The 23,331-nt window shown below is 45.8% G+C and overlaps 1 protein-coding gene across 1 annotated transcript in view; it reads left to right on the forward strand.

The window, feature by feature from the left end:
• The window catches only part of NDUFS3 (NADH:ubiquinone oxidoreductase core subunit S3), a 69,166-nt gene extending 46,126 nt beyond the window's left edge, over positions 1-23,040 (forward strand). The window contains exons 4-7 of the mRNA XM_030200942.1: positions 11,658-11,807; positions 17,241-17,366; positions 22,380-22,499; positions 22,776-23,040. Of these exons, the coding sequence (XP_030056802.1) occupies positions 11,658-11,807; positions 17,241-17,366; positions 22,380-22,499; positions 22,776-22,943 (564 nt within the window). The 3' untranslated portion in view covers positions 22,944-23,040. The remainder of the gene's footprint in view (positions 1-11,657; positions 11,808-17,240; positions 17,367-22,379; positions 22,500-22,775) is intronic.
• Positions 23,041-23,331: the final 291 nt, after the last annotated feature.

Consider the following 23,331-nt stretch of genomic DNA (forward strand, 5'->3'; position numbering starts at 1 on the left):
CTGGATTTAGCCAGTAATAGGTCATTGGAGACTTTAGTAAGCGCAGTTTCGGTTGAGTGGAGAGGGCGAAAACCAGATTGTAGTGGGTCAAGAATAGCATGTGAGGAGAGAAAATCAAGGCAGCGGCGGTGAACAGCACACTCAAGTAATTTGGAGAGAAAGGGAAGGAGGGAGATGGGTCGGTAATTAGAGGGACAAGTAGGGTCGAGTGAAGGCTTCTTAAGGAGAGGTGTGACCACAGCATGTGTAAAGGCAGCAGGGACAGTCGCAGTGGAAAGTGAGAGGTTGAGAATGTGACAGATAAAAGGAATAAGAGCAGGAAAGATGGCATTAAGAAGGTGGGTGGGAATGTGATCAGAGAACAGGTGGTACATTTGAGGAAGAAGGAGAAGTGTAGTTTCCTCAATAGTAACTTCAGGAAAGGAGGAAAGGGAATGAGGGGAAGGAGAGAGAGGGGAACAGACTAGTGGAGGGAGAGGTGGCGAGGTAGAGAAGCAAGGTTTATCTTTTGAACCTTGTCGTGAAGAATTCAGCAAGGGTCTGAGGAGATAATGAAGGGGGAGTTGGGGGAAGGGGCACCTTGAGGAGAGAGTTCAATGTGGTGAAGAGAAGTCGAGGGTTAGAGCCAAGAGAGTTAGTTCAGTGATGGTATGGGCAGTGAGTTCCTGTAGTGGAAAGAAGTAGGGGGTGAGGGAAAAGATTAGGAAGGACAGGGCAAGGAAGAGAATGTGTACAGGGGCCATAGCGTGATTCAGAATTAGGTATAATTAGGTGAGGTCAGTAGTGATTGGGAGAAAATAGATGTAAAGAGAAAAATGCCCTGCGCGCCATTAGGCACGCGGCACCAAGAGCGGAGGCCCTGAGTGGATCGGAGTGGACCTGGGAGTCACCCCAGAGAAGGCTGTAAAGGATATGCAGATGAGCTGCAAGTCCTCCACAGCACCTGAAAGGCAGCCGGTGGTAGAGCTGGGCACCTCTCAGCTGAGGAAGGCTTGCCAGGGGTTAGGCCGAAGCCAGCATTCCTCCCCCTGAGGATCGCCTGATCCTATGAATATATATGAACCACAATGGGAATTACGTTCTATATTGATGAAACAGTTAAAGGTGTCTGTATGTCGTTTAGCAGAAACACGGAATCTTACTTTTACAAGATACCTGATGCCTGGAATGCCCTCCCGAGGGAGGTGGTGGTGATGAAAATGGTAACAGAATACAAAAATGTGTGGGACAAACACAAAGGATTCCTGTTCAGAAGGATTGGTTCCAAAGAAGCTTTGGGGAGATTAGGTGGGAAATCCAGTGCTGGGCTGACTTCTATAGTCTGTTCTCTGATGGAGGCTGAGTAGATTTGGATGGGCTGGAGTGGAGTTTTTCAGGTGCTTTGACAACAATTTCAGAAATTTTAGAACAAGGCCAGTGCCGAGCAAACTTCTATGGTCTATGCTCTAAATGGCAAGAATAAATCAAGAACAGGTATACATATGATGTAACAGTTCATATTATATGTAATGAGTTTTTATGGTTGGGCAGACTGGGTGGGACCATACATGTCTTTTTCTGCTGTCATCTACTATTGTTACAATAGTGGGGGGGGGGGGAGAATTTGTGGAACCATCTTCTGGGTTATTTAAGACTTTGTACTGATTATCAACAATTTAAGAAAACGTTGAAACTTTTTAGTTTCCAACAATTTTTTTATTGATGACAAGTCATACATCACTGGTACAAAATTGCAAATCCAACATAGTTATGGTAAACACGTATGCATAAGCTATTCTACAAAGCATCATCAACCTTTTCCATGATATTTACATTCCCTTCCTCCCCCCTTCATAGTCCCCAGCTAACAGATTAAACTATACCTAGACAACCATTGTACGACCCCCCAAACTCCCCCCTCCCTCCCTCCCTAATCTCCTTTATGCCACCCCACCTGGGTCCCATTGACTTGGACTCTGATAGTCCTTGGGAACTCCCCTCCCACTCCCTATTGGCAGCTAAGTGACAAATATACTATTGGCTAGGGTGTACCAGTATTATAAGGCATTGAGAATCAAACTGCGATCTCAAGCACTCAGGGTCTGTAGATAGGGATTCCAGATTTGTGTAAATCATGTCTTACACTTGGGGGACCCCTTCACATCCCTTGCCTCCCAAGCTACCAGAAGATGTATCTGGTTCCTTCAATGCCAAAAAGTGGGAGGCTCCAGGGAAGTCCAATATTGTAGTATACATTCCTTGTCATCAAGCAGATGAAGCCATTACGTATGGGTTATGTCCATCAACCAGCAGGGGAGATAGAGAGCACTCAAACTTTCACAGTGCCCTCTTGGCCAGCTAGCTCCACTGCCTCTTCAGTATTCTCTATCTCCCTAGCAGGGTGGCTGCAGCTTGTTCGAGCCCAGAAAAATCTGCCGGGAGGTGGTTCCTGGCTTGCCAGTTGTTAACCGGGGTGTTGGAGGCTATAGCATCCTCACTTTAAAGGCACATAGGTTAGCCCTTTCCCTGCCTTACCCATACCTCTGTGGATGTGGGACATATTGCCTTGCTTTCCCTGTCCTTACCCACCAACAGTGGATGCAGGCATATAGGTTCGCCCTTTCCCTGCCTTTCCCACTCATCTGAGCCTCCGGAGTCTTCAATACCTCTGCTTTCCTCACAGCTTTAAAAAAAAAAAAAAAAGTCGTGTCGCGTTTTTAAACGCAGAGACGCTGGAACAGAGGTTTTTGACCTGATTTTCAGCAGGATCGTAGTTGTACACTAGATCCTTTGAGGTAAGAGTGTTTTCCAACTCCTCCGGGGTGGGCCCGCGATCGGGGCGATTTTGGCTCAAAACCGCCATCTTGGATTTTACCGCCGTTTTTTGGCGATGGCTGTGGACAATGTAAAGCGCTGTTCCACTTGTGGCAAGCGCAAATCAGCAGCAGGGCTCTGTAAATCGTGCTGTACTGGCGTAGAGCTGGCCCGAGCATGGCGAGCGATGTTTCTTCCCGCTCTGAGCTGGCAGCGGGCACCATTTTGCTTACACCGCATGGCGCGGCCTCCGTGGACACGGAGAGACCTGAGCCGGGTGGGGCACCTCGAGATGAGGTTATTTCAGGAGTGGCTAGCACCGGACAGGATTTGGGTGCCCAGGGTGAGATTTTCTCCCGGATTTTTGTGCTTTTGCTGCATAAAGCATACATGATGAAAAGAGCCCTTCCTCAAGGGTCGCCTGAGGCTCCTCTGATTGCCCCCCCCCCCCCGATGGATTCTGGCCTGGGACTGCCCAGTGAGGCTTTTTTCCCGGATGCTTGGCCTAAAGATAAGCGCAGAAGGGTTAATTCCCCTTCAGATTGTGGTGCACCTTTTTCCCCCCCGTGGTCGGGGTTGTGAGGATTCGGAGAACTCTGACAGACGTTCTTGGTCTGAGGAACCAGAGTCAGGTGCGGATTTACCACAGGATCTGGATGATCCCTCCGCGGTGAGGATTTTCCACCGTGATGAGCTGCCAGCGCTTATTTCAGATACCCTGCAGGCCCTCTCGATTGAAGATCCTGACAGTGGCATGGCCTCCTCGGGTAATCCCAGGATGGCTAGTACCAGAAAGCTGCTCGGGCCTTCCCTTTGCATGACTCCATCCTAGAGCTTGTTTCGGCTCAGTGGGCTGACCCCGAGGGACCTTTGAGAGTTTCCAGGGCTATGGGGCAGTTATACCCTGTGCGTGAGGGACATATGGCTCGTTTTCAAATGCCTACAGTGGATGCCCTAGTCACTGCGGTGACAAGAAACTACCCTCCCTGTTGAAGGAGGTGTTGCCCTGAAGGATGTTCAAGACCGTAGGCTGGAAACAGCATTGAAACGGTCCTTTGAAATTGCAGGTCTCACTGTTCGGGTATCTGCATGCAGCTGTTATGCTGTTAGAGCCTGCCTAGCTTGGCTGCAACAGGCAGTGGCTCAGCCCGGAGATGGAGCGGAGCCCTTCTTGGATGTGGCTCCGCGGATGGAGGTGGCCTTGTCCTTTCTGGCTGATGCCCTTTATGACCTTGTCAGAGCTTCGGCTAAACAAATGGCAGTAGCAGTGGCGGCTCGCCGTCGTCTGTGGCTACGACACTGGGCAGCGGACATGGCCTCTAAGAAAAGGTTGGTGAAGTTGCCTTTTCAAGGACTTCTCCTATTTGGTGAGGAGTTGGAGAAAATTGTGAAAGGCCTGGGTGATCCAAAACCCCAGCGCTTGCCCGAAGATAGGCAGAGGCCTTCCTCTAAGGGCCAGGCGGTCCACTCCTCGTACAGACCTCGCTTCCGTGAAGCTAGAAGGTACCGCCCGGGGCGTTCTGCTGGGTTCAGTTCACGTGCCCGTGGTCAGCAGAGGAACTCCTTTCGCTCGGACAAGCGTTCCGCAGCCGGTGGCTCAAGACCAGGAGTTCAGGGGCGACCCTCTCAATGATGGTGCGCCGGCCCTCTCCTCGATGCCTATCATCGGAGGACGGCTTTCCCTCTTTGTCGAGGAGTGGGCCAAGATTTCCTCAGATCAGTGGGTTCTGGACCTGATCAGAGATGGTTACAGAATAGGATTCAACGCCCCAGTAAGAGACGTGTTTGTGGAGTCCCGATGCGGTTCTGCCGTCAAACGGGTGGCGGTGGAGGAGACTTTACAAGGTCTGATTCAGTTAGGGGCAGTGACCCCAGTGCCTCCCGCGAGCAAGGCTGCGGACGATACCCATCTACTTTGTGGTTGCCGCGAAAAGGTGGGTCCTTTCGCCCTATTCTGGACTTAAAAGAAGTGAACAAGTCCCTGAGAGTGCGGCATTTCCACATGGAATCCCTGCGCTCCGTCATTGCGGCGGTACAGCCAGGAGAGTTTCTCACGTCTCTAGACCTGAAAGAAGCTTACTTGCACATACCGATTTGTCCCCCGCACCAGAAGTTTCTGAGGTTTGCGGTGTTGGGAAAACATTTCCAGTTCAGGGCCTTGCCTTTTGGCCTCGCCACAGCTCCCCGAACCTTTTCGAAGGTAATGATGGTAGTAGCTGCTTTTCTCAGGCGAGAAGGTATCAGGGTTCACCCGTACCTAGACGACTGGCTCATCAGAGCAGACTCTGCAACAGAGAGCTTACAAGCTACAGCCAGAGTGATCTCAGTACTGCAATCTCTAGGCTGGGTCGTCAATATGGCCAAAAGTCACCTGTCCCCTTCACAATCTCTAGAGTTTTTGGGGGCAGGTTCGACACAGTCTCGGGCTATGTGTCCTACCCGAGCTAAGGCGGTTGCAAGCTTCAGAATCAGGTCCGTCTGCTCCTGAGGATGCCCCGCCCGCGAGCTTGGGACATTGTCCAGCTGCTGGGATCGATGACTGCCACGATGGAAGTGGTACCCTGGGCGAGAGCGCACCTGAGACCTCTACAGTATTCCCTACTCAGGAGATGGTCTCCTATTTCTCAGGATTACCAATGCAGACTACTTGGCTCCCTGCGGCCCGACTCAGCATGGAGTGGTGGCTCTCGGACAGCATGCTGCGGCGAGGAATGCCGCTGACGCTCCCCGTTTGGTGCCTGGTGGTAACAGATGCCAGCCTGAAGGGCTGGGGCGCACACTGCAAGGGGAAGCATGCCCCGGGTCTATGGACACCCGAGGAGTCGGAGTGGTCCATCAACCGCCTAGAGTTGAAAGCGGTTGTTTCAGGCGCTTCTGGCCTTTCAAGTGACCCTGGAAGGATTGGCTGTCAGAGTGATGTCGGACAACACGACAACGGTGGCCTATATAATCGACAAGGCGGAACAAGGTGCAGAGCACTAGCCGCGCAGGCCGAACTGATTTGCCACTGGGCCGAGCTCGCATCTTCAGTGTCTGTCGGCAGCTCATATTGCAGGTCAGAGCAATGTGCAGGCCGATTATCTGAGCAGGCATCAGATCGATCCAGCAGAATGGAATCTGGCAGACGAAGTATTCCTGCAGATCTGTGCCAAATGGGGCAAGCCCGTGATGGATCTAATGGCGACAAGTGCCAATACCAAAGTCCCGTGCTTCTCAGCAGACGGAGAGCTCCTGCTCGGCGGGGTTGGATGCCTTGGCTCAACCCTGGCCTCCGGGTATACTTTATGTGTTTCCCCCATGGCCCTAGATAGGGCGCCTGCTCTTGCGGATTCGGCTGCACCCAGGAGAAGTGGTCCTCATCAGCCCCGGATTGGCCAAGGAGGACCTTGGTATGCAGACCTCCGACAGATGCTCCTGGAGGCTCCTTTGGCCATACCTCTGGTACCGAACCTTTTGACTCAGGACCGGTAGCCATGGAGGACGCCGGCCGCTTTGGTCTTACAGCATGGCTATTGGAGAGGCGCAATTGAGGGATAACGGTTTTTTCCAATAAAGTTATTTCCACTCTCCTGCAAGCCCGCAAGCGGTCCACTTCCGGGATTATGCCAGGATTTGGTGCCTGTTTGAGTCTTGGTGTGCTTCCAGAGCCATGCTCCAATGCGGGCTCCTGTCTCGCCGATTCTGGACTTTTTGCAGGAAGGTGTACAAAAAGGCTTGGCCTATAATTCCCTGCGGGTGCAGGTGGCAGCGTTGGCCTCCCTTCGTGGTAAGGTGGAAGGCGTGTCTTTGGCTGCTCACCCAGATGTTGGCACGGTTTCTTAGAGGGGTGCTTCGGCTCCGACCTCCAGTGCGAGCACCCTGTCCAGCTTGGAACCTGGGGCTAGTTTTGAAAACCCTGCAGGCATCTCCTTTTGAGCCGCTTCGGCGAGCACGGAGAAAGATTTGACACTGAAGGCCGTTTTTTCTGGTGGCCATTACCTCGGCGAGACGGGTGTCAGAGCTCCAGGCGCTGTCCTGTAGAGACCCATTTCTGCAATTTTCAGAGTCCGGAGTCACGGTTCGGACCGTACCTTCCTTTATGCCTAAGGTGTTTTCAGCCTTTCACCTAAACCAGCCTATTTGCTTGCCCTCTTTTTCAGAGGAAGAGTTTCCAGAATCTTTTGGGCAGCTGCACTTTTTGGATGTGCGCAGGACTCTGCTGCAGTATCTGCGAGTTACTAACTCTTTCAGGACTTCTGATCATCTGTTTGTTTTGCTATCGGTTCTCGCAGAGGGTCTCCAGCGCCTAAAGCCACTATGCCCGCTGGCTCAAAGAAACTATCTTTTCAGCTTATCTGCTGGCCGGCAGGGTTCCGCCTGTAGCCTTTAAGGCACATTCTACTAGAGCGATTTCTTCCTCTTGGGCTGAAACTGGAGCACTCTCTCTTCAAGAGATATGCAGTGCAGCAACATGGGCTTCTAAGCTCTCCTTTGCCCGACATTACAGGCTGGATTGTGGCTGCCAGGAGGGATGCGCGTTTTGGTGCACAAGTGCTAGCGCGTGGTGTGGCTTGTTCCCACCCTGTCTAGGGATTGCTTTGTTACATCCCATACGTAATGGCTTCATCTGCTTGATGACAAGGAAGGGAAAATTAGGTTCTTACCCTTGGTAATTTTCTTTCCTTTGTCATAGCAGATGAAGCCATGAGCCCTCCCCGTATGATTGTCTGTATGCTGTGAATCTGTTTTTCAGGTCTGTTCTAATTTCCTGAAGTTCCTTCCTTGGGAGAAAGTTGGAAACATCTTCAGGATTCATGTTCAGTTTAAATTTAGGAGGATGTGTTCATTCCCTCCAGCATGTTTTTATTTGGAGGATGTGTTGATTCTCTCCAGGAGGTGCTTGTGTTCCCCTCCAGTTCTATAAATAGGAGGATGAGTTCATTCCCTCCAGTGTGTTGGGAGGATGTGTGATTCCCTCCAGGAGGCGCGTGTGTTCCCCTCCACTTATACAATAAGGAGGATGAGTTTATTCCCTCCAGGAGGATGTGCATTCCCTCCTTTATGAGTTCATGCCCTTGTGATGGGCCATCGTTCACTGTGAGGAAAGCTCTTGTGATTCCCATTGCGGTTTGCCATACTGCTTTGGAAGCTTCAAATACTGAAGAGGCAGTGGAGCTAGCTGGCCAAGAGGGCACTGTGAAAGTTTGAGTGCTCTCTATCTCCCCTGCTGGTTGATGGACATAACCCATACGTAATGGCTTCATCAGCTATGACTAAAGGAAAGAAATTACCAGGTAAGAACCTAATTTTCCCTTTTCGAGCCACTAGACACAGTTTACAACATAGGAGGCCGCCTCCAGGATATCAACGGAGGCAGCCTTGGTGACGGCGATCATAGCATTTTTGCAGAAGGGTCTCGATATAGCCCTTTCCTTGAGCTCCTTGAAGGTGCATGTGGCAGCAGTGGCCTGCTTTCGCAGCCGCCTTCAGGGCTGTTCCTTGGCTGCACACCTGGACGTGGTGCGCTTTCTCCGGGGAGTTAACCACCAGCAACCACCCAGGGTTCCAATGGTACCAGCATGGAACCTTAATTTAGTGTTGAAGGCCATGCAAAAGGCCCTGTTTGAGCCCTTGAATAGGGCTTCCCTGAAAGATCTTACCCTGAAGACAGTGTTCTTGGTGGCCATTGCTTCTCGGAGCTTTAGTGTACTTCTGGGACGGAGGCAGAGGTCTGTATTCAAGTGGTTCTTTCCTTTTTGCCCAAGGTTGTGTCTCATTGTCACCTGAATCAGTCGCTGATGTTGCCGGCCTTTCAGCGGGAGGATTATCCAGAGGACTACAGGGCTCTGCACTGTCTGGACGTGTAGCAAGTTCTTCTGCAGTATTTGGAGGCCACAAACAGCTTTCAGCGTTCCAATCATCTTTTTTGTGTTGTTTGCAAGGTGCAGTAGGGGGGGCTAGGGCCTCCAAAGCTTAACGAGTCCATTGTTTTGGCCTGCCTCATCATGGAAGCTGCCCCCCCCCCCCCCCCCCTTCAGGTGCGGGTGCATTCTATGAGGGCTTAAGCCACTTTTGCGGAGTCTCATCTGGTTCCATTGGACGACATTTGCAGTGCTGCAGCGTGGGCTTCAGAACATACGTTTGCTAAGCATTACCATCTAGACGTGGCGGCCCTCCAGGACGTGGCCTTTGAGCATCAGTTCTGGCTTCCAGGGTGATTCTGTCTCGTCCTACTTGAGGATTGCTTTTGTACATCCCACAAGTCTGGATTGATCTGTGGGACCCTAGGGAAGGTAAAATTAGTCCTTACCTGATCATTTTCTTTCCATTAGTCCCAACAGATCAGTCCAGAGGCCCACACTTATTTCTGTCGCGTGTGTGTGCTGGTTTGGTTCTCATTCCAGTCAGGTTCCTTTGTTTGGTCTGTTTATAACCTTTAAAAAAAAAAAAAGCAAAGAAGCTGCAACATGGCAAGATGACAGTCATGGAATAGCAGTGTCCGTTCTGCTATTCCATGACAAGTGCAGTTTGCAGAGGCAGGAGAGCTTAATTGTTTTTTAATGATGACAAGTTATTTACACTGCTTTTGGTATTGTTCATACTGAGGTTGAACTGGATGCACATGACCACATATAGCAAACCTCAGAATTCTCTTTATCTCCACGTGCTGGCAGGAGGACATAATTCACAAGTCTCAGGATTGATCTATTGGTGCTAATAGAAAATTATCAAGTAAGAACTAATTTTACCTTCCTCTGCTATCTTCAAAAGGAAGCCAATCATCTTGTTTTTTATTCTGTGTGTGGGATCAGAATTAAGGTTTTTATACCTAACTTTAGGTGACCTTTGGACCTTACCCCTTAGAGGATGGAAGTGGTTCAGAGAAGAGCTATAAAAATCACACAGGCCTAGTTACACACTCCCTACGAAGACAGACTTGAGATGTGCAAAAATGTTTGCTAGAATTTAAAAGTTAATGATGGGTTATGTTAGAAACATTCAAATATTTGACAGGCTTCAGAAATTCCCAAGGAGGGAACCGTTATTTTAATTCCTCTGTATCACACCATGATGCGACCTCACCTTGAGTATTGCAGCATTTTTGCTTCTTTGGCCATCCGGCTTTTCTCACATTTTTGAACTACGTCTTTCTAAAGAAAGCATTCATATTCTCATTTTGTGTACCGAATTGTTGTATGACTTTCTGAAACTCTACACACAGACTCATGAGGCTAGCACTTTGCCAAAACACGGTGCCATGTCAAGTCTTTTTATGAATAAATATTGAATTTGAGTTATATTGTCTCGCTGGTGTTCTTCTGGAAGAGTTGTGTTGGCTACACTGCTTCTCCTGTCGATTTGTCGCCCTTAATGTCTCACATTCCTCCACTCCTGTGGTTCTTTTCATGGTGTGATTCTGGTCACCATATGTTAAAAAGGATATAGCAGAATTAGAAAAAGTTCAAAGAAAGGGGACCAAAATGATAAAAGGGATGCAACTTCTCTCATATGAGGAAAGGCTAAAGAGGTTAGGGCTCTTCAGCTTGGAAAAGAGATGGCTGAGGTGGAATATGATAGAGGACTACAAAATCCTGAGTGGTATAGAACAGGTAAAAGTGAAACAATTTTTTTATTCTTTCAAAAAAGTACAAAGACTAGGAGACACTCAATGAAATTACATGGTAATACTTTTAAAATGAATAGAAGGAAATATTTTTTTTCACTCAACAAATAGTTAAGCTGTGGAACTCGTTGCCAGAGGATGTGGTTACAGCAGTTAGCATATCTGAGTTTAAAAAAAAGGTTTGGAGGAAAAGTCCATAGTCTGAGACATAGGAGAAACCACTGGTAGCATGAAATGTTGCTTCTATTTGGGTTTCTGCCAGGCACTTGTGACCTGGATTGGCCAATGTTGGAAATAGGATACTGGGCTCGATGGACCATTGATCTGACCCAGTAGGCTGTTCTTCATTTGAGAGAAATGAATTTCAGGTACAATGGGTCATGATATGTTAAAGGGAAGAGGAGCCATAGGAAACTTGAGAAAACACTAAGGATTAGATGCCTGGATTAACCTACCAACAAAAGTGGTGGAAACCAGAAGTGTGACAGAACATAGTGTGCTTGGGACATACAAAGAGAATAGAAGTAGAAACAGGATTGAGAGGTTGTAGTACCATAAACAACCCACCTTCACTGCCTTGAGAAGCGATTTGATAAAAAGAAAATGAGGGTTGGATAAAGGAAGCATGATCTAGTGACACTGCAGGCCATGGAGTAGCTAAACTGAGACTAACTTGCTACAACTTCCCAGAAATCAACCAGGTTAGTTCTGGAAAGTGGTTTTTGGTGGTTTAGATCAGTGTTTCCAAAGTCCAGTCCTGGCATACCTTTGCCAGTCAAGTTTTTAGGATATCCACAATGAATATGCATGAACTTGATTTGCATATAATGCCTCCATTATATGCAGACCTCTTTCATTCATATTCATTGTGGATATGCTGAAAACCTGACTGGCAAGGGGTACTCCAAGGCCGTGCTTGGGAACACTGGTTTAGCTTATTAAAAATCATGATGAGAGATTGTTTTGGCTCCTGTTACCTGCTAGGGCCAGCAGAGGAGTTGCTGGGAGATACTGAAGGTTTGAGTCAGTGGCTCTGGCTCACATCAACAAGACCTGTCACCGCAGGGCCATATAATGCTGCTGAAATTTCATGGATAGGGAGCTTGTATGGTTAACAACTGCCATTAAACATCTAAGTCCATCTGGATATTGGGATCCGTATTTTGAACTTGCTTTACTAAGCATGTTTTTTTTTCTGCTCTGTGTCTTTGGCTTTTGTATACTGACAGTGTTCATTTTTTCATCTATTACTTTGTGGTAGGTAACATGCTTTAATGAATTGGAGATTATGATCCATCCAGATGGGATAGTTCCAGTTCTGACATTCCTTCGGGATCATACCAATGCTCAGTTCAAATCACTGGCTGACATGACTGCAATTGATGTACCAACTCGACTTAACCGTTTTGAGGTAAGAGGAGTCTATTCTGATAGAACTTAACAATAAAATAAAAAATCAGGAGGTGGGGGTGGTCTGTATGCCAGGGCTTGATAAATCCCAGGCACCAGGTCACCATAGTAACTAGAAATTTCCATCTTGCTCTTGAGATTTGGTGTCACCCATTTTTTTCTTTCTTTGGCTATGAAGGAACTTTCTTTCTCTGCACTGTGTGGCTGTGAGTTTGAGCCACTCAGTGCAAAACTCTTGTGCTGGTCTTGTGAGATTTGAGATCTGGAGACCAATACAAGGTTTCCTGCACTGCACAGCTCAGATTCACTTAGAGTTGTACAGTGCAGAGAAGAAAGCACTCCTCCTACATAGCCACATAGAGGAAAATAATAATTGGTGGCCTGAAAGGACTTGCTGGTGGGGGGGGGGGGGGGGGGGAGAGAGAGGCTAACTTTCTTGCAAGGGGGGAAGGGCTGGATGTCTGTGACTGGGGGACTGACTGACTTGCTGGATAGTGAGGGCTTGCTGGAGAGTGGTTGGCTTGATTTCTGTGTGGTGAGGGCTGGCTGCGATGAGGGTTTGGGGCTGGGTGTGGTAGCCAGTTTAAGGGAAGAAGGAGATTGTGGAATAGGGGAGGGAGACTGGTGGGGAGGAATGAGGTGAGAGTGAGACTGAGTGATGACAGGGTGGTGGGGGGGGATTGGGTAGGGAGGGGGGATAGGCTGTTTATTACTGACAATGGCCTGCAGATGTGCATTAAGGATCTGATTTACTAAGCTTTCTTTTCCCTTAAATATGGATTGAGAAAACATTCTTAGTAAATCAAATCCTTCATTAGACCTTGAGATGCTCTCCTTTCCCACCCCTAACTTCTGATCTCCAGTGGTGGGGAGGGAAGGTCTCATTCACTGGGTCTTGACTCCTAAATCGAAAAAGAAAACATTGTCAAGGTTTACTAGAACTGCCAGAAAATCCATAATCTTGGGAAAGCAGGATACCATGTGATCTTTCTACATGATGTTCACAGCTTTACTGGTGGCCATAGATTTTGTTAAATTGAAAATCATGGTGCTAAGTTCTGGCAGTTGTGTTTGGGGTTTTTGAAGATGAGATATAAACTTTTTGTTTAATAGATTCATAGAAATCCTAAGGTCTTACAAGTGGGTTAAGCCCCCTGCTAGTAAACAGAGACAGAAAATGCTAAGAGATGGACTTTCAATTCCCATAAGGCTTCAGTGTTTCTTTGACTCCAGCAGATGGTGTGCCAGTTAGTTTGAGTGGTATATTACATTTTAATAAACTATGAACTATCTGCATTGGTCTAATATGGCCGAAGAGGACTTAACCCAGGAGAACAGAATGTGTAACAGCTGTACTTCCCTCACTGGGTTAGGTCAAGGCACTGGGGCTTCCAGGCAACAGTCCTTAGGGGGAGCTGTTTTCTCTTGTTCTAGCGAAGGGAAGTCCGTTTAGGACTTTTTCCTTGGTGGGTTTTTGGAGCCCTGAGGCCAGTTAGGAGATTATGCAAATGGGGGAGTGTGCGAGTAATGTGCGAGTGAGCCGTAAAATGAGCCACGATTGGCGCTGCATGCACAGGAGAGCCAAGTGTGTAGCAGCTGCTCTATCATGAGTGGAGTCTGCATGCTGGAAGCAACTGTGTGCTGGAAACCATGGAAGCAATGCCACAATAGCATTTTAAGTGTGGGAAACATTTGCCATTTTGAGCAACCATGTGGCAGCCTCATTAGAGGCTGTTGTGGGACCAAAACAGGTTTAGTTATATTCTGGGGTGGGGATGTCCCCCTCTTCCAGGGAGAATTTTACATAAAGCATTTTGTGCTGGGCAGCTTCTGACTGAGGAAGGGGCAGTCCTGGAGGGAGATGGCCTTCCTAGCAGGGATTCCTGGACACTGAGGGGACCTATAGAAGTGTTGGAGCTCCAGCTCCTAAAATGCCTTAGTTTAGCAGAGAGGGCAACCCAGAAGTGAGAGAGGTCATGCAGGCTAAGCATAGAGGCTGGTATCAGAGAGCTGGAAGAGGGCGAGCAGAGCTCCAATGCAGAGGAGGAGTCCACAGTAGTGCATTTATTTTGCAAAGAGCTTATTCCTTTGATTTTACAGGTAATTTGGACATTGAGAGGACCCAAATTGGATCCTCTTCTCGTAGAAATTCGGAGGTCGTCTTGGTCCTTTCCATTTCTACAGGTTATCAGGGAGATTTTGGCAGTGGAATGGATCTCACCGAAAAGCTAGCTTCAAGGTTGCCCGAACAATGTCTAAGCTTTATTCTCTGCCCAGGGATGGATGGGAGAAGATGCTGAAACTCTGTAGAAATTTGCCTGGTATTAGCCTTACTTCCCAACTACTGGATTTGCCACTTAAGCACAGCTAAGTTGTTTTGATTTCATTCTCTTTCCATATATTTATTTATTTTAAAAAATGTTTAGACCACTTACACCTAAGCAGATCACAGTATAGGAATCCTATCCCACATATTCTTGACTTCTATTATCATTTTCGTCTCTACCACCTCCCATGGGAAGGCATTCCAGGCATCCATCACACCCTGTCCGTGGAAAAGTACTGTAACCACCCTCAATTCATGACCTCTAGTTCTACTACTTGTTACATTGTTTGCCACCTTGAGATTCTCAGACACTATCACCCCAAGGTTTTTCTCCTAAGCTATGCTTATCAGTCTCTTGCCTCCAATCTTGTACATCTCCTTTGGATTTCTGCAACCCAAGTGTACCATTGTGCGCTTTTTCACATTAAATTTTTATTTTAATATTATTTATTATTGTAATTTTTAACAACATTTTTACAAGTCATTCACTTGTTAACAGAAACACAGCTGTAGAAAAATATCAGTAAGAAAAAAATATTATCACAAAAATTAAATTACTTCAGCTTTCTTAGACCACATACAGTGGGGGACGTGAAATAGAAAATAACATAGGAGTATTATAGGAAAAATTGAATAGCTTTAAAGGCTATGTGTGGTGCCTCTAATTTTACTTTATCCAACATTATTTTAACTTTTTCAAATCTAGAAATGCTTTCAATTTGTCTCTCCAAATCATATCAAACATTTACATGGATAGGCAAGGAAGAATGTACCCCCGAGTTCCAATACTTCATGCTTCATAGACAAGAAAATCTTTCTCCTTTCTTGAGTTGTTTTAGTAACACCTGGATAGACCCAAATTTTTCCACCCCACAAAAAGTTCTTTGGAGTGTTTAAAATAGAGTCTTAAAATAGCATTAAGGTCTTGTTCGAATACAAAGGAGACTAGTAATATGGCTCTCTCCGTAGCGTTTTCTATCGATTGTTCCAAAATAGCAGATATATTATTCAGGTCAATAATTTCTCCCCCACCTCTGAAGTCCCTTTCATTTTTCCCAGGCTTTTTAGGAAGATAGTAAATCTTGTTGATCGGGGGAATAGCATCTTGAGATATTTTCAAATTTTCAAGCAAATACCTTTTAAATAAGTCAATAGGCAAAGACCCCAGTACTTTTGGGAAATTCAAGAGGCGCAGATTCAAACGCCTATTATAGTTCTCTATCTGCTCAATTTTTCTGTGAAGAGCCAATTTGTCTTTAACCATTGTAGAGTTAAATTCTTGTATTTGTTTCATATCGTTTTGAATGAAGTTAACCCGAGTGGTTAGGTCTTCCTTCACTACTTCCACTGTCTTTACCATATCTTCAAATTTGATAAACAAAGCAGATATCTCACCTGAAGATTTTTGAAGAGTTATGTCCATTTCGTTAAGCTTTAACCAAATTTTTCCAAGACTAACCTCCATTGTGGTTGTATCTGAGGCTCTGCTTAAACCGCGGGCCTCACTCTCCAAGCGTTTCTGCCGTGGTGCTGGACCCTCGCCAGAGAGTTCTCCCACTGCACTTTTGGTAGTGTGGGAACTATCTTCTACTGCCGCTGTTAGCGCCGGGCACAGGGGAATGTTGGAGTCAGAGGGAGGAGATAAAGATGTTTCCAGTCCCAGCAGAGGATCCACTCCTTCGGTAACCTCCGCAGCGGGAATTGTCACCCTCAATTCATTTGAAGAGGCCCTGGTGAGGAAACGATCTAGGCTCTGCTGGTTTGGAGAGGGAGTCAAGGTAGGCAGGGGAAAAAACCTCACCATCCCTTTTCTCTTTGTATGAGGCATATTAAATGAGGAATTCAGATATTATCATCCAGCAAGAGCACAGCGTTTCACTAACCACCAAATCACACTGCCATCTTGACATGCCCCCCTCTTTCACATTAAATTTTAACTGCCAAACATTAGACCATTCTTCTAATTGCTGTAGATGTCTTCTCATGCTTTTTACTCCCTCACCAATGACTTGGACAGGGGCATCAACACTTCCTTCTTCTGTTGGTTATACCTCTCTCCATGCAGCCTAGCATCCTTCTAGCTACAGCCACTGCCTTGTTACATTGTTTGCCACCTTGAGATCCTCAGACACTGTCACCCCAAGGTCTCTCTCCTGAGCTATGCTTGTCAATCTCTTGCCTCCAATCTTGTACATCTCGTTTGGATTTCTGCAACCCAAGTGTATCATTCTGCACTTCTCCACCTTAAATTTTAACTGCCAAACATTAGACCATTCTTCTAATTGTTGTAGATGTCTTCTCATGCTTTTTACTCCCTCTGGAGTATCCACTCTGATGGTAATCTTCGTCTCATCTGAAAAAAAGGCAAATCTTGGCTTGATCACTAAAAATCTCAGGTTGTGTTTTGTTGTTTTCTGGAAGCCCAACATGAAGTTGCTTGACAAGGCTTGGATTAGAGTATATTGAAGAGAGTTCTGTGGCATCAGCCTTGTAAGGGTGGAGAGTCCACCTCTTAGCATTTTCTGTCTCCATCTGCTGGGAGAGGTGCATAACCCACTTCTCTGGACTGGTCTGGTAAGACTCAAGGAAAAGAAAGTTTTTAAATTTCACTGTATAATCAAAGCAGCATTTCAATTCCTGTCTCCAAAGGTGAAAGGTTAGTGACTTAGGTTAATTTTTGTGCAGGATGGGATGCAATCAGACTAATTACACAGGAAGCTCAGAAGAGCAGAGCAAGTAGGTTGGCAGACCCCACATGTTCCTGTTTAGAATTTCTGTTAGGGCATGGATCACAAATAGAATATAAAATAATGAGTGATTGAAAAGTCCTGGTGCACTTGTAATCCACTTGCTTCCAAACGATCAAAAAGAAGAAAGGGGGGGGGGGTAGGATAAGGTCACTTTACATGCCAAAAAGCAAATAAGTTATTTCTACCAAGAACTGGGCTGCTTCCCATGCTAAGTTTGGAATTTGTATAGTCATCCAGTATATGTCCCTGTTCCTGTACTTAGTTTCTAGCAGCCAAAGTATTTTGCAGTCTTTGGTTTGAGCATTTGTTGATGGCACCTTCTGAAAGTTAATGGTACTTTTTGTTGTCTTTCCTGCAGATTGTTTATAATCTCCTTTCTTTGCGCTTTAACTCTCGTATCCGTATCAAGACCTATACAGATGAGCTGACACCTATTGATTCTTCATTCCCAGTCTTCCAGGCTGCAAACTGGTATGAGAGAGAGGTAAGCTGCCTGGTATGAGAGAGAGGTAAGCTGCCTATCTGTGTTTCCCTATCAGATGGGAAAAAGATTTCTCTGTTGCTGATACCAAACTACAGTATGGGACTCTGATGTGGTCATCTTGAATATGGTCAGATTAAGCCACCATGAATACTTGATTTTTCCTGTAACAATGACTATTCTTTTTGGTGGTCATACACTGTGTACATGATTTTCTTTATAACAGGGATGACCCTTATAAGTACATAAGTGTTTCCATACTGGGACAGACCAAAGGTCCCTGGTGGTCCATATACTGTGGAGTGTTCTGGGGAAATCAATGCAGTTCACTTTAAGGATCCACAGTTTGTGGTGTGATCCTCTCTTAAGGTAACTCTACAGAGAAGAGGAATGTTATATTGACTGCTTTCCGTGAACAAGTTCAACTGAAAGTGGTTTACAGGAATTTTCTCTCTGGCCTTGCAGGCAAATCTGCTTCACAGTGGAACAGTGTCCTTCTCTTTCTCAACAAGTTGTTCTAAAGGCAACTCTGCTGGGATTGGAGGGTTGAGGGTGAAATCTCAGGCAGCACAGCCAACTTCTCAGAAAATATGGGATGACAGAGGCCCAATGGGCGGGAAAGGGAAAGAAGGTTAGAGACACTAGAGAACAGAGCTATAGAGCAAGACACACCCAGCCAGTCAGGTTTTCAGGGTACCCAGAGTTAATAAGCCTGAGATACATTTGCATACAGTGGAGGTAGTGCCTAGCCTGGCCTGTCCCTAGGACAGGGTTGAGATCCCCCTGCCATAGAGGATAATATCTGGCAATAAAAGCTGAACAGATGCAACAACAACAAAAAAACACAGGAGGGAAGAGAAATGAGAGAATTGGAGGCTTAAGGAATATTTTCAGTGATTCATCCTGCAGTAGGCATGGACAGAATTTTCTGTCATGCAGGTTATTGCTGTATAGCAGGAGTTCTTTATCCAGTCCTCAGGACACAGCAAGTCAGGTTTTCAGGATAGACATAATGAATATGCACGAGATACATTTGCATACATGACCTCCACTGTATCCATATCTATTTCATGCATCCCTTGTGGCTGTCCAGACTGGGTTGAGAACTGTAGGCAGTACTAGAGACAGGTAATCATTCAGAAAAGCAGTTACTCTGGATATGTTTGGCTAGGGATATGATAGTGCCTAAAGTGGCTGTTTGGGTCCTAGCTAGGCTGTCCACAATGAAAGACTAATGCCAATGTGGAGCCACTGCTGTGCAATGATTTCCTCCTTTACAGTGAGGAGAAAAATATGTTGTTGTAATACTTTATCATCAAACTTATTTAGAAAGTCTACAGTGTCAGGCATAAAGCATTTAAACCAACACTACAAACTCTGGGAAAAAATAAAACTAATACTGCATTCCCTAATCATATCTAACCACAATAATTAGTACAATAACTTAAAACCCACATGTACCAAAATATGTATGTGAAAAAGAAATGTGCTCAGTTACATCAGTTACAACCATAGCAGGTCATTGGTTGAATCAGAGGAACCATCATTGCACATTTAATGTTCCTACAGAAATATGTATGTACATACACCCACTGCCACTCCTGGCATGTTAGTCACCTGCAAAAGATCACCATCTTAAACACTACTAAATTTTCATAAGCAGTATTATATATACATACACAATATATAAAACTAGTAAAAATGCCCGTTTCTTAAGGGGAGGAAACGAGCGCTAGCAAAGCCATCCCCACCCTCCCTCGGTGTTCCAGACTCTGCCCTCCCTCCATTTTCACCTCCCCCCTCCGCGTTACGGACCCCTGTACCCCCCTTCCGCGACCCTGTCAACCCCCCTTCTCGGCGAAAACCGTCCCCCGTCGCCGTGGAGTACCTGTGCTGATGGGGGGCCCCAACCCCAGACGGACGCAGAGGAACTTGAACAGAAGATCATTGAAGAAGCAACGCCGTGAAGGCCAGCACAGGACTTCGGCTGATGGGGGTTGGTGTCCCCCGTCAGCACAGGTACTGGACAGCGGTGGGGGACGGTTTTCAGCGGGAAGGGGGGGTCGACAGGGTCGCGGAAGGGGGGTACAGGGGGCCGTAATGCAAGGGGGGGTGTTGAAATCGGAGGGAGGGCAGAGTGTGGAACTCGGTGGGAGGTACGTGAGGGGACACGGGATGTTCATGCTCGTCTGATGGGGGGGGGCGGGGTGGTGATGCGGCGAGGGGGGGGTCTATGTTGCCCCGCTCCCTGCCACTTGCTCCGAAGTGGCAGGGAGCGGCGCACTGACAGCTGATTCCCAGGCAGGTGGAGGAGTATGTTTCTCTACTCCTCCCCTTGCTTTGGAATCAGCTGTCACTGATGTCATTGTGTGCCTGCCTAGCAGACCACCCCTGAGGGAGGCACGGTCCCAGGCACATTAGAACGTTGGAGGTGAGAATTATTATATAGGATGTGCATATAAACCAAAGCAAAGGATCTTGTAGAGATGACTCTTCCCCACCAATCCATACCCAGTCCATCAATACTGCTTCAGTACTGCATTGTCCCCAAATAAGTAATTCTAAAGCATGGTGCCCTCATTGCTTCTTACAATGACTATCAGCATCCCCATTGCTTTGGTTTATATGCACATTTTGTATATTTAAACATTAAATGTGCAATGATGGTTCCTCTGATTCAACCAATGACCTGCTATGGTTGTAACTGTTTGAAATGAGCACATTTCTTTTTCACATACATATTTTGGTACAGGTGGGTTATAAGTTACTGTACTGATTTATTGTGGTTAGATAAAGCATTTAAAGCCAGGATTTAGGGAATTGAGAAAGCATGCTGCCGATTCCAAAGGAAGCAGGGCCGGTATCAGGTTTTCTAGGTGGGGTTCTAGCTGGGTTGGAAATGTATCAATAAGTTTTTCAGCTGCTTTCCCCCTCATTCTGCGACAGGTAGCCTAAATTAAAGCACCTGTTGCACACTTAAATTTATAGAATAGTGACATTTACACGTGTGTTACTCACACACACAAATGGCAGCATGGTGTTCAACTGCTATTCTGTAATTACACGCTAAAATGGCTTAGCATGTAATTGTAACAGGATAGGAACAGGGTCAACATTTAGGCACATAGGGCTAGATTTAGTAAATGTTGCTCGAAAATCAACACTGAAAAATTGTCACTGAACAGTATTCTATAAAGAGCACTCCGGGATAGACACCCTTTATAAAGTAGTGCGTAGTGCTGGAATCCACGTCCAACTTTGGGCGTGAGCATTTACACCAACTGATACCAGGTGTAAATATCAGTGCGCAAGTCGGGTGTGAATCCCCAGAATTCTATAACACTGTGTGCATTTTAAAGGGAACATCCCTGACCCATCCATGTCCCTCCCATCGTTACACCCACTTTTCAGATCCACATGGAAACATTTAGGTGCTGTTCTATAACAGGGCACATAAATATAGTTCTGTACTGATCTGACGTTTTTGGGCCATTTCAGTGCCTTGCTTCTGTTATAACGCTTTTCCACGCAAAATGCTAGGAGCCATGTACAGAATTCCCTAAATAATGTGTAGAATACTGTAAATCACACAATAAGGTGTGAGCAAAAATCTAAATAAATAAGACGTTATCATTGACACCAGTTGTAGACCTTGTGTAAACATTAGCATTTAACTGTAGGTGCCTAGATGCCAACTTATGCTAGTATTCTATAATGCAATGTAAGTGCCATTGTACAACCTGTTTAATTTGGGTATCTAAATGGTGGCACCCAGTTGTAGAATTGCCCCCTTTGTGTCCTGCTGTGTGGGTTCCTTGTGCTATAATTCTGTATCCCTCTTCTGTTTAACCTTTTGGTATCAATAATCTCCACAGGCTCTCTCCTGCCTTATGTAGCTTGGTTGAAGTATTTGGCAGGATTTTTAGCTGGCAGAGTGATTGCATGAATTCAAACACCAATTCTTAAAGGAATACATATATTCAGTGCCACTGTCTGTATAGTGGAGTGGAGGCATAGCCTAGAGTTTAGAGCTGTGGCCTGAAATCCAGGGAAGCCAGGGTTCAAATCCCACTGCAGCTCCTTATGACCTGTTTAAGTTACCTAACCCTCCCTTGCCTCAGGTACATAATTAGGCTGTATGCTCTCAGGGAATTGTCCAGCGTACCTGTACATAACTTAGCTTAAGCAACTACAGAGAAGGCATGAGCGAAATCCAAATAAATAAAGTACTGTGGTCACCATACCCATACTAAACATAACTAATCCATCTAGTAATCGAATATTGCCACTATCTGAATAAATTTTGGCCCACTTTCCCCACCCCATGCTTGGCATTATTTGGCTCAATACCATCTGTAGAAGTTTCTAGTATCTGTGGATAGTGAAGTTAATATGTTCACTAGCCAAGGTATTCTTTTGAATAATGATTGTGGTTAATTACAGATTTTTTTTTTCTTATTGCATTTATTTCTAATGCACAAAGGTTAAATAGAATGTTTCTGTCTCTCGTAGAGGTGTGGTTATACTCTAAATCCTGAAGCTCTCTAGGGTTGTCTAATTTAGTCTATATGCATTTTTGTGGCACAAAATGGATGTTTTAATGTAGTAATTCAAGCAACATTATCATTATCTCATCCTGCACTGGTTTAATAACGCAAGGCCTAACATTCAAAAGCTAGTCACAGATGTATTGGGTTATTCAAACAGACAGACCACAACTAGTTTCCTGCTGCTTATTTCTATTTGTGAAGTAACAAGTTGATTGTGTTATTTACCACATTAAACATAAATGAAGAGCTAAGAACAAAGACAATTCTGATAATGCCAGTGGCTGAATCAGAGCCTCAGGTAGGTTACAAAAGGGTCATTTTTCTCTCAGCCAATGGTCTAGCTGCCACAATGTGTCATGGATTTGCTTTTTCACTTTTTATTCTACTTTTCAATGTGTCTCCTGAATGTGCCAAGGGCATGATGCAAGTTGATTATGTTCCAATGTCATTTTGCCCTCCATTTCAGGTCTGGGACATGTACGGTGTGTTTTTTGCGAACCACCCTGACCTAAGACGAATTCTTACTGATTATGGATTTGAAGGACATCCCTTTCGTAAGGATTTCCCACTATCTGGCTACGTGGAGGTGTGTGCATTTTTTCAGAGCTGAGGAAGAAGTGGGGAAAAGCGGGTGGCTGGGAGAATTTGTAAGAGCCTTTATTAAATTACGTTGATGTTCTTTTTATGTTGGTGGGGTTAAGATGGAAACTGGGAAAAGTGAACAGGTTTTGAACTCTAATCCCCTCAAACGAGATGGCTTATTGTCCTGCAACCTTGCTGGGGAGCCTTCTGAAGTGGATGGTCATGTTAAAATGGATGAGAAATGTCAGTTTCAGATGTGACCTCTTTAACCTTCTTTCAGGTGCGCTATGATGATGAAGTGAAGCGTGTAGTAGCAGAGCCTGTGGAGCTGTCTCAGGAGTTCCGCAAGTTTGACCTGAGCAGTCCCTGGGAAACGTTTCCAGCTCACCGAGAGCAGCCAGAAAGTCTGAAACTTCAGGAGGGAGAGAAAAAACCAGAAGCAAAATAGGTGCAAGAAAGCCAAGAACTTGTGTCTTGTAAGATTCTATCTATAAACTTTATGTGGAAATTTATGTAAATAAATCGAAATAGAGACAGTTAGTGAACATGCCTGTGTCTTCTTTTAATACAATTGTGATGCAATTTAAGAACAAGTGGAAAAATATTAGTGTTCTTTGTTCATACATTGCAGTGCAGAATGTAGACTACAGATAGGGCCTGAAGATAAAATATGAAGATTAGCTAACAACTTTATAACTAGCTCTGATTCCCTTCTACAGATAAAGTCAGCATTTTGCCTTGCATACATACATTTCTAGCCACCAATATACAACCATTCAGCCTCGGTCACCCTAAGAAGCCTATTCACACAGCCACTGGCACATTCACAAACTCCT

The sequence above is a fragment of the Microcaecilia unicolor genome, chromosome 4, assembly GCF_901765095.1.
Source record: "Microcaecilia unicolor chromosome 4, aMicUni1.1, whole genome shotgun sequence".
NCBI classification, from domain to species: Eukaryota; Metazoa; Chordata; class Amphibia; order Gymnophiona; family Siphonopidae; genus Microcaecilia; species Microcaecilia unicolor.